Source organism: Ranitomeya imitator, chromosome 2, assembly GCF_032444005.1.
Source record: "Ranitomeya imitator isolate aRanImi1 chromosome 2, aRanImi1.pri, whole genome shotgun sequence".
Taxonomy (NCBI): domain Eukaryota; kingdom Metazoa; phylum Chordata; class Amphibia; order Anura; family Dendrobatidae; genus Ranitomeya; species Ranitomeya imitator.
This window is the reverse complement of record NC_091283.1, coordinates 374,877,532-374,893,204: the sequence shown is the minus strand read 5'-3', so window position 1 is coordinate 374,893,204 and position 15,673 is coordinate 374,877,532. Positions and strand designations below refer to the sequence as shown.

Genomic DNA, 15,673 nt, shown 5'->3' with positions numbered 1-15,673 from the left:
AAGTTGATTATGGCCCCATAAGATGCTCCATAAACTTTTATGCAGCATTACATGTGGTATATTTTTCTATTATGGCCCCATAAGATGCAGTTTATGCTATGATGAACAGTACTGTATATCTGCTGCAATAAAAAAATAAAAAATGACATACTCACCTCTCGTCGCTGCCTGCTGCTCCTTAGCATCCCGTCTCTCCGCAGTGACTGTTCAGGCAGAGGGTGGCTCGCACACTAACACGTCATCGTGCCCTCTGACCTGAATGTCACAGCCAGAGGACATGGAAGACAGAGCCCGGCGGTTGAACGGGGACAGGTGAATATCGGAATGCTTACCCTCCCCCGTTACACTCGCCTGCTCCCGGCGCGGTCCATGCTTCGCACTGACAGATGGTCTCCGGGCACCGGCAGCTGGGACAATGACTCGGGTATAAGCTGAGAGGGGCACTTTCAGCCTAAAAAAATGGGCTGAAAATCTCGGCTTATACGGTATATATAATGTAATAATATAATCTTTTTTACAATATATTGTAACTAAAAAATCCTTATCGTTCCCTCTCTAACTGGTTTTATTTTATTTTTTTTAAAATAAAGAAAAAAAAAGAAATTGCGGTACTCACCACTTTGAATCTAATCTTTCAACAGTCCTTTATTTCACCATACGTGGCATAGACAGTGAAATGGACGTGCAGGTCAGGAAGACATGCGGGGAGAGGAGAGATGAACTACAGCTGTTTCAGGTGTGATCGATTCAATGGGATCCTGCTGCTGAAAAACATCCCCACAGCATGGTGCTGCCACCACCATATTTCACTGTGGGGATGGTGTTCTTGGGTTGATGAGCTGGGTTGGTATGGCACCAGACATAGTGTTTACCTTGGTGGTCAAAAAGTAAAATTTTGGTCTCATCTGACAACACCATACATTTATGGAGTCTCCCACATATCTTTTGGAAAACTCAAAATGAGTCTTACAATTTTTGTGTGTAAGTAAAGGCTTTTTTCTGCTTGCTCTTCAGTAAAGGCTACCTTTATGGAGTGTACGGCTGATTGTGGTTGTATGAACAGATACTCCAGTCTCTGCTTGGGAACTCTCCTTCATGGTTACCTTTGGTCTCTGTGCTGCCTCTCTAATTAATGTCCTTCTTGCCTGGGCTGAGAGTTTTGATGGGCGGCACTCTCTTGGCAGGTATGTTGTGGTACCATGTTCTTTCCATTTGATAATGGATTTGAAAGTGCTGCGGGGGATCATCATGGTGTTGTTTGGTTAGTGGTGCTCCTTGCTTAATAATGTTGCAGCCTCTGTGGCCTTTCAGAAAATTGTATACTGACAGACATGCAACAGTTAAATTGCAGACAGGTGGACTTCTTTTCACTAAGCATGTGACTTATGAAAGTAATTGCTTGCACCAGAAATTTTTAGGGGCTATATAGCAAAAAGGGTTAATATATCCACATGCCAAATTTTAGTTTTAGTTTAGTTTTTTTGTTTCGATAAGTTTAATTTGAAGAACAAGAGGGGAATCCTCCAGCAATTAAACAGGTAAGCAAATATAAAAATTCACATTTATTAGTGCATTAAAAATGTGGTTGTTCCTCCATTCACATTTAACCCCATAACGACAGCCAATATGCCTTTTCACTGCGGCAGTTAAGGGAACTTAAACCACAGCGCCGTTAATTAATGGCGCTGTGGAAAAAGTGTATAGCGTTCCCCAGACTCTGATTCTCTCCGGGGTCTCGGCTGCTGGAGGTAGCCGAGACCCCAGAGAATATGATTTGGGTCGGTTTTTACCGACCCTGGCGTTGCTATCGCCGTTATTAACGGTATAACGGCGACCGCAAAAAAAGTCTGATTCTCCATTTAATTTCTCTCTCCTCTGATGTGATCGCACATCAAAGGAGAGGGAAATATGGTCCCCCGGTCCTCCAATCAACCCCCGGGTACCTGTGGTGTCCAGGAATCCCCCCATGAAGTCCCCCAAGCTGCTGGTGTCTGCTTCCGGGAGAAAATGGCAGGCGCATGCACCCGGCAACAATAGGAAATTTTTCCTATTGGTTTATTTTGATTACTGTGATAGATCCTATCACAGTGATCAAAATATAAAAATTAGTAAATAGAACCCCCCTTTATCACTCCCTTAGTTAGCGGAAAAATAATTAAAATTATATATATATATATTTCCATTTTTAGTGGGTTAGAGTAGGGCCAAAGTGAGTTGGGCTAGGGTTAGCATTGGGGTTAGGGCTAGGTTTGGGATTACGATTAGGGGTGTGTTAGGGTTAGGATTGTGGTTAGGGTTGTGGTTAGAGTTGGATTAGGGTTAGGAGTGTGTTGGGGTTAGGGTTATGGTTGGGATTAGGGGTGTGTTGGGGGTTAGGTTTGTGGTTAGGGTTATGGTTAGGGGTGTGTTGGGGTTAGGTTTGTGATTAGGGTTATGGTTAGGATTAGGGGTGTGTTGGGGTTAGGGTTGTGGTTAGGGTTATGGTTGGGATTAGGGTTAGGGGTGTGTTAGGGTTAGGTTTGGGAATAGGGTTAGGGGTGTGTTGGGGTTAGGGTTGTGGTTAGGGTTATGGTTTGGGTTGGGATTAGGGTTAGGGGTGTGTTGTGGTTAGGGATGGAGTTAGAATTGGGGGGTGTCCACTGTTTAGGTACATCAGGGGGTCTCCAAACGTGACATGGTGCCACGATTGATTCCAGTCAATTTTGAGTTCAAAAAGTCAAATGGTGCTCCCTCCCTTCTGAGCCCTGCCATGCACCCAAACAGTGGTTTACCCCACATCTGGGGTGTCAGCATACTGAGGACAAATTGCACAACATCTTTGGGGGTCTAATTTCTCCTGTTACCCTTGGGAAAATAAAACTTTGGGGGTGAAAAGATAATTTTTGTGGGAAAAGTATGATTTTTTATTTTCACGGCTCTACGTTATAAACTTCTGTGAAGCACTTGGGGGTTTAAAGTGCTCACCACACATCTAGATAAGTTCCTTTGGGAGTCTAGTTTCCAAAATGGTATCACTTGTGCTGTGTTTCCACTGTTTAGGCACAACAGGGGCTCTCCAAAAGCGACATGTGTCTGATCTAAATTCCAGCCAATTCTGTGTTAAAAATGTCAAATGGCGCTCCTTCCCTTCCGAGCTCTGCCGTGCACCCACACAGTGGTTTACCCCCCCCCCCACATATGGGGTATCAGTGTATTCAGGAGAAATTGCACAACAACCTTCGTGGTTCGTTTTCTCTTTTTACACTTGTGAAAATAAAAAAAATGGTTCTAAAGTAAAATGTTTGCGAGAAAAAGTTAGTTTATTGTTTCCATCCACATTTCTTTAGTTCCCGTGAAGCACATAAAGGGTTAATAAACTTCTTGAATGTGCTTTTGAGCACATTGAGGGGTGCAGTTTTTAGAATGGTGTCACTTTTGGGGATTTTTTGTCATGTACACCCCTCTAAGTGACTTCAAATGTGATGTGGCCCCTAAAAAAAAAAATGGTTTTGTAAATTTTGTTGTAAAAATGAAAAATAGCTGTCAACTTTTAACCCTTATAACTTCCTAACAAAAAAAAAAAATATTTCCAAAATTGTGCTGATGTAAAGTAGACATGTGGGAAATGTTATTCTTATTTTTTGTGACATATCTCTGATTTAAGGGCATAAAAATGAAAGGTTGAAAATTGCTAAATTTTAAAAATTTTCGCCATATTTCCGTTTTTTTCATAAATAAACGCAATAAATGTTACCACTATCATAAAGTACAATATGTCACGAGAAAACATTCTCCGACTCACCAGGATCCGTTAAAGCGTTCCAGAGTTATGACCTGATAAAGTGACAGTGGTCAGAATTGTAAAAATTGGCTCAGCCATTAAGTACAAAATTGACTATGTCACTAAGGAGGTAAAACCTATGAGTTTTAACTGCGGAGCCTTACAAATGTTTTTTTTAACTCATGATCATATTTTTCTCACTTCACTTCCCCAACTTAGACTATTTAGTGCTGATGCATCACACAGAAATGGGATTACAAAAATATTTAAACACAGGTTGAAATTCAACAAAATAGGTAAAAAGCCAAGTGGGTGAATAGAGCTTTTAACAATGTATTAAAAATTAAGTTATACAATAGAAGGGAGAGGGGACAGCCTTGCCTTTGTGATCCTGGAGATGGCAAAGGATTTACACTGCATGCCATTTATCCATATAGTGTAGTTGAAACTAAAATACAATAGATAATACAGTATGTATAAATGTTATTAAAAAAAAGTGTTTAAAAAAAAGAAAACACATTTAAGATTTCTGAATAGATATGGACTGGAGACTATCAAAAGACTAATCAGCATCAATACTGGCAAGCATTTAATCTTTTAATTTCTTATTCACATATCTGTAAAATTCCCCAATCACACATCTGATATTTTGTGTGACAGGACGTCTATGGACAGACCCAATTTGAGAGGACATTATAGTATTAGTGAGAATAGATTGGGAGTAGGGCCACTGTAAGCACAATCGGGCATAGTGCCGGCTTCCACTATTTCATTAAAATCACTGACAGGAGAGAGACACTGTCATGAAAGATCTGCAAAATAAGACTGAAAACCCTGACCTATCTGCAACCACAGGCAATACAATGTGTTGGGGAGGAAATAGCTGAAGTTCTCACATGAAATCTGAGAGAAGTAACCTACCTGGCCTATTATCCCAATGGAACTACTTGGGCTACTTTCACACTAGCGTCGTTTGGGATACGTCGCAATTCGTCGTTTTGGGTAAAAAACGCATCCTGCAGGCAACTGCAGGATGCGTTTTTTCCCCATAAACTAACATTAACGACGCATTACGGCGCATTGCCACACATCGCAACCGTCGTGCGACGGTTGCGTCATGTTGTGGCGGACCATTCGAACAAAAAAACGTTGCTTGCAACTTTTTTTGAGCGTCGTGTCCGCCATTTCCGACCGCGCATGCGCGGCCGGAACTCCGCCCCCACCTCCCCGCCACTCACAATGGGGAAGCGGATGCGCTGGAAAAATGCATCCGCTGCCCCCGTTGTGCGACGCTTCCACAGTATGCGTCGGTACGTCGACCCGACGCACTGCGACGGGCCGAGTACGATGCTAGTGTGAAAGTAGCCTTATTCTTTTGATATGCTAATTGAATGGCAGCTCATGGAGAACAGAATCAAGGACTTTCATAGTTTGCAGATGGTGTTCTTTTACTACTAGGGTTCCTCAAATTTTAAGGTGTCTCTAGGTTTTGTTGAGGTTTGAAAGGTGGGGATGTCTAGTGGAAAAGAATATCTTCTTTTGTCTAATAAAGTATGAAATTATGTGCCCTTTAGGTAACATTTTAGCCGTTGCCCAAAGCAAATTAATATTATCCAAGCAAATTAGTTTTTCGCTCATAAAATCACCCAAATAGGCCTCCAAAAATCATCTAGAATCATAAGACTTGTAAAGATGTGATGGGAATCTTCATCTCATTATATAAACACAGCCCTAGGCCAGTGTACTGTTCATTCAAGATGCCCTAAGCAATGAAATTGTATAAATACTACCCCAACTCTGTACTATGTACTAATTAGTAGACTATTTCATTACTGTTATTCAACTCTCATACAGACATACATAAAAATTCACCCAACTCACTGGTGATGCCAGTTCTTGAACGGTGTTTACAACTTAGAAATCCAGAGAAATCGTAGAGAGAGTAAAATGAAATTTAAGAATAAAAGGCTTCTTACCTTGCTGCAGCTAGAAGTTTCACTTTCTCAGGAATCCCCTGTATGACTTCCAAATAGACTGGTTGGCCATGGCCAAATGTTGGGGTCAAAAAACTGTTGTTGCTGTTTTGCTCTGACTCAAAGTCAGACTACGGGATCACAAGTGATGCCAAAAAAGAGGTACTAGGCCCTCTTAGTGACGAGCACTCAGCGAAGAGAATGCAGTTTTCTTTTACCATTTACAGACAAAAGTAACACTGCATGAAAAATTCCAGTTGAAGTTGCACCAGTCACAACCTTCTCAGAAATATTTTATAAACCTTTTATTTATCACTAGATGGTGGCCCGATTCTAACACATCGGCTATTCTAGAATATGCATGTCCACGTAGTATATTGCACAGCCCACGTAGTATATTGCACAGCCCACGTAGTATATTGCCCAGCCACGTAGTATATTGTCCAGTGACGTATATTGCCCAGCCACGTAGTATATTGCCCAGTGACGTAGTATACAGCACAGAGCCACGTAGTATATTGCACAGCGACGTAGTATACAGCACAGAGCCACGTAGTATATTGCCCAGCCACGTAGTATATTGGCCAGTCATGTATGTCGCAGGTTAAAAAATAAACATATACTCACCTTCCGAGGGAGCCCTTGTAGTCATGTCGCCTGTGTGTGGTGCACTCGGCAGCTTCCGGTCCCAGGGTTGGTAGCGCAGGACCCGTGATGACGTCGCGGTCACATAACCATGACGTCATGGCAGGTCCTTGTCGCATACCATCCTTGCCACCGGAACCTGCCGCTTGCATGGAGTGGTTACCGGAGCGTCACGAGGAGCGGGAAAGGCAACGGAAGGCGAGTATATAATGATTTTTTATTTTTTAAATTATTTTTAACATTAGATCCTTTTACTATTGACGCTGCATAGGCAGCATCAATAGTAAAAACTTGGTCACACAGGGTTAATAGCGGCGGTAACGGAGTGAGTTACCCGCGGCATAACGCCGTCCATTACCGCTGGCATTAACCCTGTGTGAGCGGTGACTGCAGGGAGTATGGAGCGGGTGCCGGGCACTGACTGCAGGGGAGTAGGGAGGGACTAATCGGACTGTGGCGGTCGCTGATTGGTCGCGGCAGCCATGACAGGCAGCTGGCGAGACCAATCAGCGACTTGGATTCCATGACAGACAGAGGTCGCGACCAATGAATATCCGTGACAGAAGGACAGACAGAAAGACGGAAGTGACCCTTAGACAATTATATAGTAGATGCCTTTCCCAGTATACTACCCATAACAGTTTTCTCTGAACATTGCATATGCGATAAGAAAATAATAGACCAAATATGGGTCCTTGAATATGAGACTATACAAATAGTATTAAACAATATATAGAACTGAGAAAAATATTAACCCTTCTATCATCAACGACCTGTGGGTTAGATGATCCAAACTCAATAGAACTAATGAATGATCAGAAATAGAAGTCTGTTGAAGCACTGCCGTTTTTAAATCCATAGCAAATCTATGTCTGCTGCAGATATTATGGCAGATTTTACCTTTTGTAATGCAATCCGTGAAATAAGGAGGCTAAACCACACCATTTAAGCAATGATGTTCACATGCTATTTATTATGATATTACATCAACTCATCTTCTCCCCATTCAGGTCCCTACAATATCAGATCCGCTCAGTGAAGATCTTCTATATAAGAGAATTCACCTGGTAAACCCATTAAGGATGGATAGGGAAAGGGATGAAATGGTGGAGAGAATGTTAGCTCTCACCCTAGAGATCCTATTCCGACTTACTGGAGAGGTGAGAGATTCTGATGACGTCACATTACATCATTCTTATCTATGGGAATAACAGATGGACAAAACTGGAAAGGTGAGGAATCTGGAAATGTCTTTAGTGATATTTATTAATGTGTCTCTCCAAAACCAGGATTACACAGTAGTGAAGAAGACCTCTAGTGAGCGCTGGCAGGCCCCTATATCTGAGGGATGGGGAACACCCCTGAGCCCAATCATGGGGCTTCCACCTCACCCCCTGATACATGATGACCAGAAGATCCTAGAACTCACCTACAAGATGATTGAGCTGCTGACTGGAGAGGTGACACTGCTGGGAATGCTGGGACATTATACAGTAACGCTATGATGGGATCAAGGTAATGATGGTATCATTTTATGTCTCAGGTTCCTATAAGGTGTCAGGATGTCGCCATTTATTTCTCCATGGAGGAGTGGGAGTACTTAGAAGAATATAAAGATCAGTACAAGGATGTTCTGATAGAGGTTCCCCAGCCCCTCGCATCACCAGGTAATGGAGATTACTGTACACACACTTGTAATGAAGCAAAGCTTCTGGAATAACATTATTCAAAAATATTATCCTCCTCAGACTTCAAAATATCTGACAAATTATTTTATGTATAAACATTTCCCTGACTTTTACAACATGATTATCATCCTTTTATGTGGACTGCTTGGCCTCAGATAACTAAAAATTTTGTATTCGAGTAAAGCAAATGGCTTTCCACCAAATGGAATACTTCCTTTTGAGCTGGATTGTGAAATATGTGTTACTAGAAATATGCCCAATGCTATTGCATCAGGAGTGCGGTGAAATAAACATCAGCTGCTAGCAGTATTTAGATCTGGCGCCAATACCGCTAGCAGCTGTTTGGTCGCCAGCCATGGCGCGGGATTGAAATCCCCCGCCAAAGCCGCGCGGCACCACTCATTGGCCGAGCTGCCGGCGGCTGAGCCAATGAGCGGCACGAGTTTCAAATTCCCCTCCAAATCCGCGCGACATCGCTCAGCCGATGAGGGGTGCCGCGCGCCTTGGCGGGGGATTTGAATCCTGCGCAGCACCGCTCATTGGCTCAGCCGGCAGGCGGCTCAGCCAATGAGCGGTGCCACGCGAGATTTGAATTCCCTGCCAAAGCTGTACGGCACCGCTCATTGGTTCAGCCAGCGGGGCGAAGGATTTGAATCCAGCGCTGCTCATTGGCTGAGCCGCCCCTGGCCACGCGGCTTTGGCAAGGGATTCAAATCTTGCGCGGCACTGCTCAGCCGGCAGGGCGGGGGATTTGAATTCTGCACCGCTCAGCCAATGAGCGGCGCAGTATTCAAATCCCCCGCCCTGACAACTGAGCCAATGAGCAGTGCCATGCGGGATTTGAATCCGCCAAAACTGCACGGCCAGGGTTGGCTCAGCCAATGAGTGGTGCCGCGCGGGATTTGAATCCCAGCTAAACCTCAGCTGGCGGCTCAACCAATGAGTGGAGCCGCGCGGCTTTGGCGGGGGATTTAAATCCCGCGCCGCTCATTGGCTGAGGCCAGGGACGCTCAGCCAATGAGCGGTGCCGTGCGGCTTGGGGGATTCAAATGCCGTGCGGCAAAGCTCATTGGCTTAGCCGGCGGGGGATTTGAATCCCTTGCCGCTCATTGGCTGAGGCCAGGGGCGCTCAGCCAATGAGCGGTGCCGCGTGATTTGGCAGGGGATATGAATCTCGGCAACCATATCGGATTACCCATAACTTGGGTGTTCCAATATGGCGGTCGGTGTAGTTCCGATGTGAGCAGCCGGGAGATGAGCGACTTGCGCCGCTCATCTCCCGGCTGCGTCGCCGCTGACCTCCCTGCGGCGGGAGATGAGCCGCAGCTACAGGCGCTGATCTCCCGACGGAATAGCGGTCACTTGTGGAGGCGCAGTTCATGGCCTTCCAGCTGCGGTGGATTGTGGGATAGCAAAACAATCGCGAAAACCGTGACAGAGCCGATTGGCAATTATATATTAGATTACGAAATATATTTTAAAGCTCCCTCTTAGGATATAATATTTCCAAAACCTTGGCGCTCACTCATTCAAATCCTGAGTTTTCAGCAGGGCTGTGGAGTCGTAGTCATGGAAATTGAGGAGTTGGAGTCGGAGGTTTGGTTTACCGACTCCACAGCCCTGGTTTTCAGGAGCCTCATTAACATCACACGTAGGATTACAGTGAGAAGTAACACCTCTATACAAGGCTGATAAAACCGGGTCCACTCACTCACAATAGGTGATGTCACGGCTGATTTCATTTTCTCCCTTTATTCTCACTAGATGCTTCAATGCAAAATATAAGGTCTGAGTCTGTGCATGTAGATCTCTTAACTTATGTGTGGATTTCCTGAAACAACAGGAAACAGGAGTATAAAATGGCACTAGTGGAGCCCCCTCCTCTCCGGACCTTACAATGGGGCAGCGGATGCGTTGTAAAACTGCATCCGCTGCCCCTGTTGTGATTTTACTTCACTGCATGCGTCGGTACGTTGGCCTGCCTGACGCACTGCGACGGGCCCGTACCAACGCTAGTGTGAAAGTAGCCTAAGTCAAAACACAAATGCACCATGGTTAACAAAGCATGTATGAGGCAAGGTCAGTAGAGACTAAGGGTATGTGCACACCTTGCAGATTTGCCTGCGGATTTTTCTGTACTAAATCCGCAGCTCTTGGCAGAAAACGCAGATGCGTTCTTTGCGCGGTTTTGATGCGTTTTTTTGTGCGTTTTTGAAAGCTAAATAAAGATGTATTATTGAACAAAAAAAAGATTTGTGATCTCATGTCTTGTCCAACCTCCTCTTTTACATTTGTCCAACCCACACTCCATTACACACATAGATAGATAGACAGACAGATACATAGATGGAATGAGATCGATAGATATATGAATAGTTAGGCTACGGCTACGTTCACATTAGCGTTCCGCTAATGTGCGTCGCTGTTGCGTCGGCGACGCAGCGGCGACGCGCCCCTATGTTTAACATAGGGGACGCGTGCGTTTTTTTGGGTGCGTTTTTCGACACGTGCGTCGTTTCCGACGCTAGCGTCGGACGCAAGAAAATGCAAGTTGCATTTTTCGTACGTCCGATTTTCGTCAAAAAACGATGCACGCGTCGCAAAACGCAGCGTTTTTGCGCACGTTTTTTGTGCGTCGTGCGTTGCGTCGCCGACGCACCGGCGCGCAACGCTAATGTGAACGTAGCCAACTTTCACACATCAGGTTTTTGCCGTCAGGCATAATCTGGCGAATTTTAAAAAAAAGGATCCATTTTTTTTTCGCCGGATCCGTTTTTTTCTCATAGAGTTGTATTAGCGCCGGATTGCGCCTGATGGCCACGTTTTCGCAGACCCCGCCCGCACACACTTGCAGTCACCGCCCACACTCTTCCCACCTCCCGATCTGCAGCGTTTCCTCCTCAGCTAAACCGCAGATCTTTTTTCCATCTGTGGTTTTGCCTCGAAAGTGCTTGACTCAATGCAAGTCAATGGGTGCAGAAATGCTGCAGTTCCGCACAAAGAATTGACATGCTGTGGAAAAAACAACGCTGTGTTTCCGCGTGTTTTTTTCCGCAGCATGTGCACAGCGGATTTGGTTTTCCATAGGTTTACATGGTACTGTAGACCGCGTGGAAAACTGCTGCAGATCTGCAGCGTTAAAAACGCTGCGGATCCGCGATAAAAACCGCAACATGTGAACATGGCCTAATAGTTCTCTTAAGTGTACCACACTTTTAATCAATTAAATATTTTTACATGCTTTGTAAATTGTCATAACACAACTCCGGTTTATTCTTGACAGGTGACCATGTCAAACTCTTGGAGGGACATATGATGATTTCAGATATTAAAGAAGAAGATGGTGGTATCACACAAGATATATATGAAGAATATGCAATTACTCCAGCTATAGCCTCAGCCATTCCTGAGAAAGATTTATTATCTGATCATTTTCAACAGGTCATATATTCTGTTCCATCTCAAAGTATTAAAGAAATAAGGGATGTTGAATTTCAAAGAGTTCACATGGGAAAGAAGTCCTACTCATGTTCAGATTGTGGGAAATGTTATGCTCTGAAACGAAATCTTGTTTACCATCAAAAAACTCACACAGGGGAGAAACCATTTTCATGTTCTGAATGCAGGAGATGTTTTAAAAAGAAATCACATCTCAATGAACATGAGAAACGTCACACATGGCTGAAACCATTTTCATGCTTAGAGTGTGGGAAATGTTTTAGTCAGAATTCAGATCTTGAATTACATCAGAGAAGTCACCTAGGTGAGAAGCCATATACGTGTTCTCAGTGTCAGAAATGCTTTCACCAGAAATCAGATCTTACTACTCATGCGAGAATTCACACAGGAGAAAAACCATTTTTATGTTCAGAATGTGGGAAATCTTTCAACCAGAAATCACATCTTGTCAAGCATCAGAGAATACACACAGGGGAGAAGCCATATTCATGTTCTGAATGTGGAAAGAGTTTTGGCCAGAAATCAGATCTTACTACGCATCAGAGAATTCACACAGGGGAGAAACCATTTATATGTTCAGAATGCGGGAAATGTTTTAACCAAACATCTAATCTTATTAGACATCAGAGAAGTCACACAGGGGAGAAGCCTTATTCATGTTTTGAATGTGGAAAAAGTTATAATGCTAAATTACACCTCATTGCACATCAGAGAAGTCACACAGGTGAGAAGCCATTTCCTTGTACAGAATGTGGAAAATGTTTTAAGCTAAAATCATATCTAGTTACACATCAGAGAAGCTATATTCATGCTCAGAATGTGCGAAAAGTTATAGAGCTAAAATAAATGTCAGAATATGTTAAAAAAGTCATACAAGGGAAGTCATTTTCATATTCAGAATACATTTTTTTCGTTAGGCTATGTACACATTAGCGTTGCGGGGCGCAGCGTCGTCGGCGCATACTGACGCATGCGTCATGCGCCCCTATCTTTAACATAGGGGGCACTTGGACATGCGCCGGTATGCGTTGTATTGCGTTTTGCGACGTATGCGTCATATTGACGCACAGAGAGGGCGCAGAAAATACTACTTGCAGCGTTTTTCCTGCGCTGAAATTCCTTCTCTGTATGATCCTATGACAACGCATGCGTCGCAAAACGCTGCGTTGTGTATTTGCGTTGTTGGTTGCGTTGCGTCGCTGACGCTGCGCCCAACACCGCAAATGTGAGCGTAGCCTTACTTGGACAACCAGTTTTTCCATATTCTTGTGCTAAATATGGGAAATCTTTTGTCCACAAGTAAATATATTTTTAATCCTTTGTTGATGTCTGCCTTTTTTCTGTACAGTAGACATGCAAACTAGTTCTATGCAGCCAGCTTAGAAGCTGAGCTCGCTCTATAGAGTACATGTGCACATTTTGTTATACAGCCATCACCCAGTATTCTGCCACTGATGAACCTGGGTGAGATGTGTCTGAGGGATGTGAACACGGTTCTCTGTATAAGCAATGGAAGATAACGTTACTCGCTAACTTGTGCGTCTATTCCTGATGAGCTGCACATGATTAGTCAGGAAGGATGATGCAGTGATGAATTCAACAGGTTTTATTTACAGTACCTTGATGAGGTGAGATGTTAGGGAAGATGAAGGGATCAAGATAAGGTAGAAGTTAGAACTGCAAAATAGAATTAGAATTGTTAGAGGTAACAAAATAATCCTTTCTCTAGTCCTGAAGAATGTGTTGTCCAAGATGACATTGAACACAAGAAGGAAGTGAGATAAGATAGGAAGAGTTGCAGAAAGAAAGGTATTATGGGTAAAGCAGAGTAAAGGTACCGTCACACTTAGCGACGCTGCAGCGATACCGACAACGATCCGGATCGCTGCAGCGTCGCTGTTTGGTCGATGGAGAGCTGTCACACAGACCGCTCTCCAGCGACCAACGATGCCGGTAACCAGGGTAAACATCGGGTAACTAAGCACAGGGCCGCGCTTAGTAACCCGATGTTTACCCTGGTTACCATCCTAAAAGTAAAAAAAACAAACAGTACATACTTACCTACAGCCGTCTGTCCTCCAGCGCTGTGCTCTGCTCTCCTCCTGTACTGTCTGTGTGAGCACAGCGGCCGGAAAGCAGAGCGGTGACGTCACCGCTCTGCTTTCCGGCTGACCGACGCTCACAGCCAGTACAGGAGGAGAGCAGAGCACAGCGCTGGAGGACAGACGGCTGTAGGTAAGTATGTAGTGTTTGTTTTTTTTTACTTTTAGGATGGTAACCAGGGTAAACATCGGGTTACTAAGCGCGGCCCTGCGCTTAGTTACCCGATGTTTACCCTGGTTACCAGTGAAGACATCGCTGAATCGGTGTCACACACGCCGATTCAGCGATGTCTACGGGGAGTCCAGCGACGAAATAAAGTTCTGGACTTTCTTCCCCGACCAGCGACAGCACAGCAGGGGCCTGATCGCTGCTGCCTGTCACACTGGACGATATCGCTAGTGAGGACGCTGCAACGACACGGATCGCTAGCGATATCGTCTAGTGTGACGGTACCTTAATAATACATGAACAACATAATATAACAACGGCCAGTAGATGGCAGCAAAGTACACAAATACAATAGATACAGTTATATGAAAAAGTTTGGGCACCCCTATTAATCTTAAGCTTAATGTTTTATAAAAATTGTTTTTTTTTTTGCAACAGCTTTTTCAGTTTTATATATCTAATAACTGTTGGACACAGTAATGTTTCTGCCTTGAAATGAGGTTTATTGTACTAACAGAAAATGTGCAATCTGCATTCAAACAAAATTTGACAGGTGCATAAGTATGGGCACCCTTATCATTTTCTTGTTTTAAATACTCCTACCTACTTTTTACTGATTTACTAAAGCACGTTTTTTGGTTTTCTAACCTCATTGAGCTTTGAACTTCATAGCCAGGTGTATGCAATCATGAGGAAAGCTACTTAAAGTGGCCACTTGCAAGTTGTTCTCCTGTTTGAATCTCCTCTGAAGAGTGGCATCATGGGCTCCTCAAAACACCTGTCTAATGATCTGAAAACAAAGATTATTCAACATAGTTGTTCAGGGGAAGGATACAAAAAGCTGTCTCAGAGATTTAACCTGTCAATTTCCACTGTGAGGAACATAGTAAGGAAATGGAAGAACACAGGTACAGTTCTTGTTAAGGCCAGAAGTGGCAGGCCAAGAAAAACATCAGAAAGGAAGAGAAGAAGAATGGTGAGATCAGTCAAATCCTCAGAACACCTCCAGAGAGCTGCAGCATCAACTTGCTGCAGATGGTGTCACTGTGCATCGGTCAACTATACAATGCACTTTCCACAAGGAGAAGCTGTATGGGAGAGTGATGCGAAAGAAGCCGTTTCTGCAAGCATGCCACAAACGGAGTCGGCTGAGGTATGCAAAAGCACATTTGGAGAAGCGAATTTCTTTTTGGAAGAAGGTCCTGTGGACTGATGAAACCAAGATTGAGTTGTTTGGTCATACAAAAAGGCGTTATGCATGGCGGCCAAAAAACAGAGCATTCCAAGAAAAACACTTGCTACCCACAGTAAAATTTGGTGGAGGTTCCATCATGCTTTTTGGGGCTGTGTGGCCAATGCCGGCACCGGGAATCTTGTTAAAGTTGAGGGACGCATGGATTCCTCTCAGTATCAGCAGATTCTTGACAATAATATTCATGAATCGGTGACAAAGTTGAAGTTACAAGGAGGATGGATCTTTCAGCAAGACAATGATCCAAAACACCCCGCCAAATCTACTCAGGCATTCATGCAGAGGAACAATTACTCCAAAGAAAAAAAAAAGGGATTGAGATCCAGCTCCTAAAATTCGGTAATTTTTATTAGATTCCAAAAACGATAAAATCCACAGACATGGATTAACCAAACTCCCTCCGGGTGGGTGCCCCTGCACATGAGGGGCTATACGGCAGCGCGTTTCGATCTGACGATCTTTTTCTCTAGAGGAACAATTACACTGTTCTGGAATGGCCATCCCAGTTCCCAGACCTGAATATCATTGAACATCTTTGAGATCATTTGAAGAGGGCTGTCCATGCTCGGCACCCTTCAAACTTAACTGAACTGGAATTGTTTTGTAAAGAGGAATGGTCAAAAAT

The 15,673-nt window shown here is 43.9% G+C and overlaps 1 protein-coding gene across 1 annotated transcript in view; it reads left to right on the top strand.

Annotated features, from left to right (window-relative positions):
• LOC138664008 (zinc finger protein 585A-like) overlaps positions 1 to 13,363 on the top strand; it is an 89,083-nt gene extending 75,720 nt beyond the window's left edge. The window contains exon 7 of the mRNA XM_069750403.1: positions 11,567 to 13,363. Within this exon, the coding sequence (XP_069606504.1) occupies positions 11,567 to 12,371 (805 nt within the window). The 3' untranslated portion in view covers positions 12,372 to 13,363. The remainder of the gene's footprint in view (positions 1 to 11,566) is intronic.
• Positions 13,364 to 15,673: the final 2,310 nt, after the last annotated feature.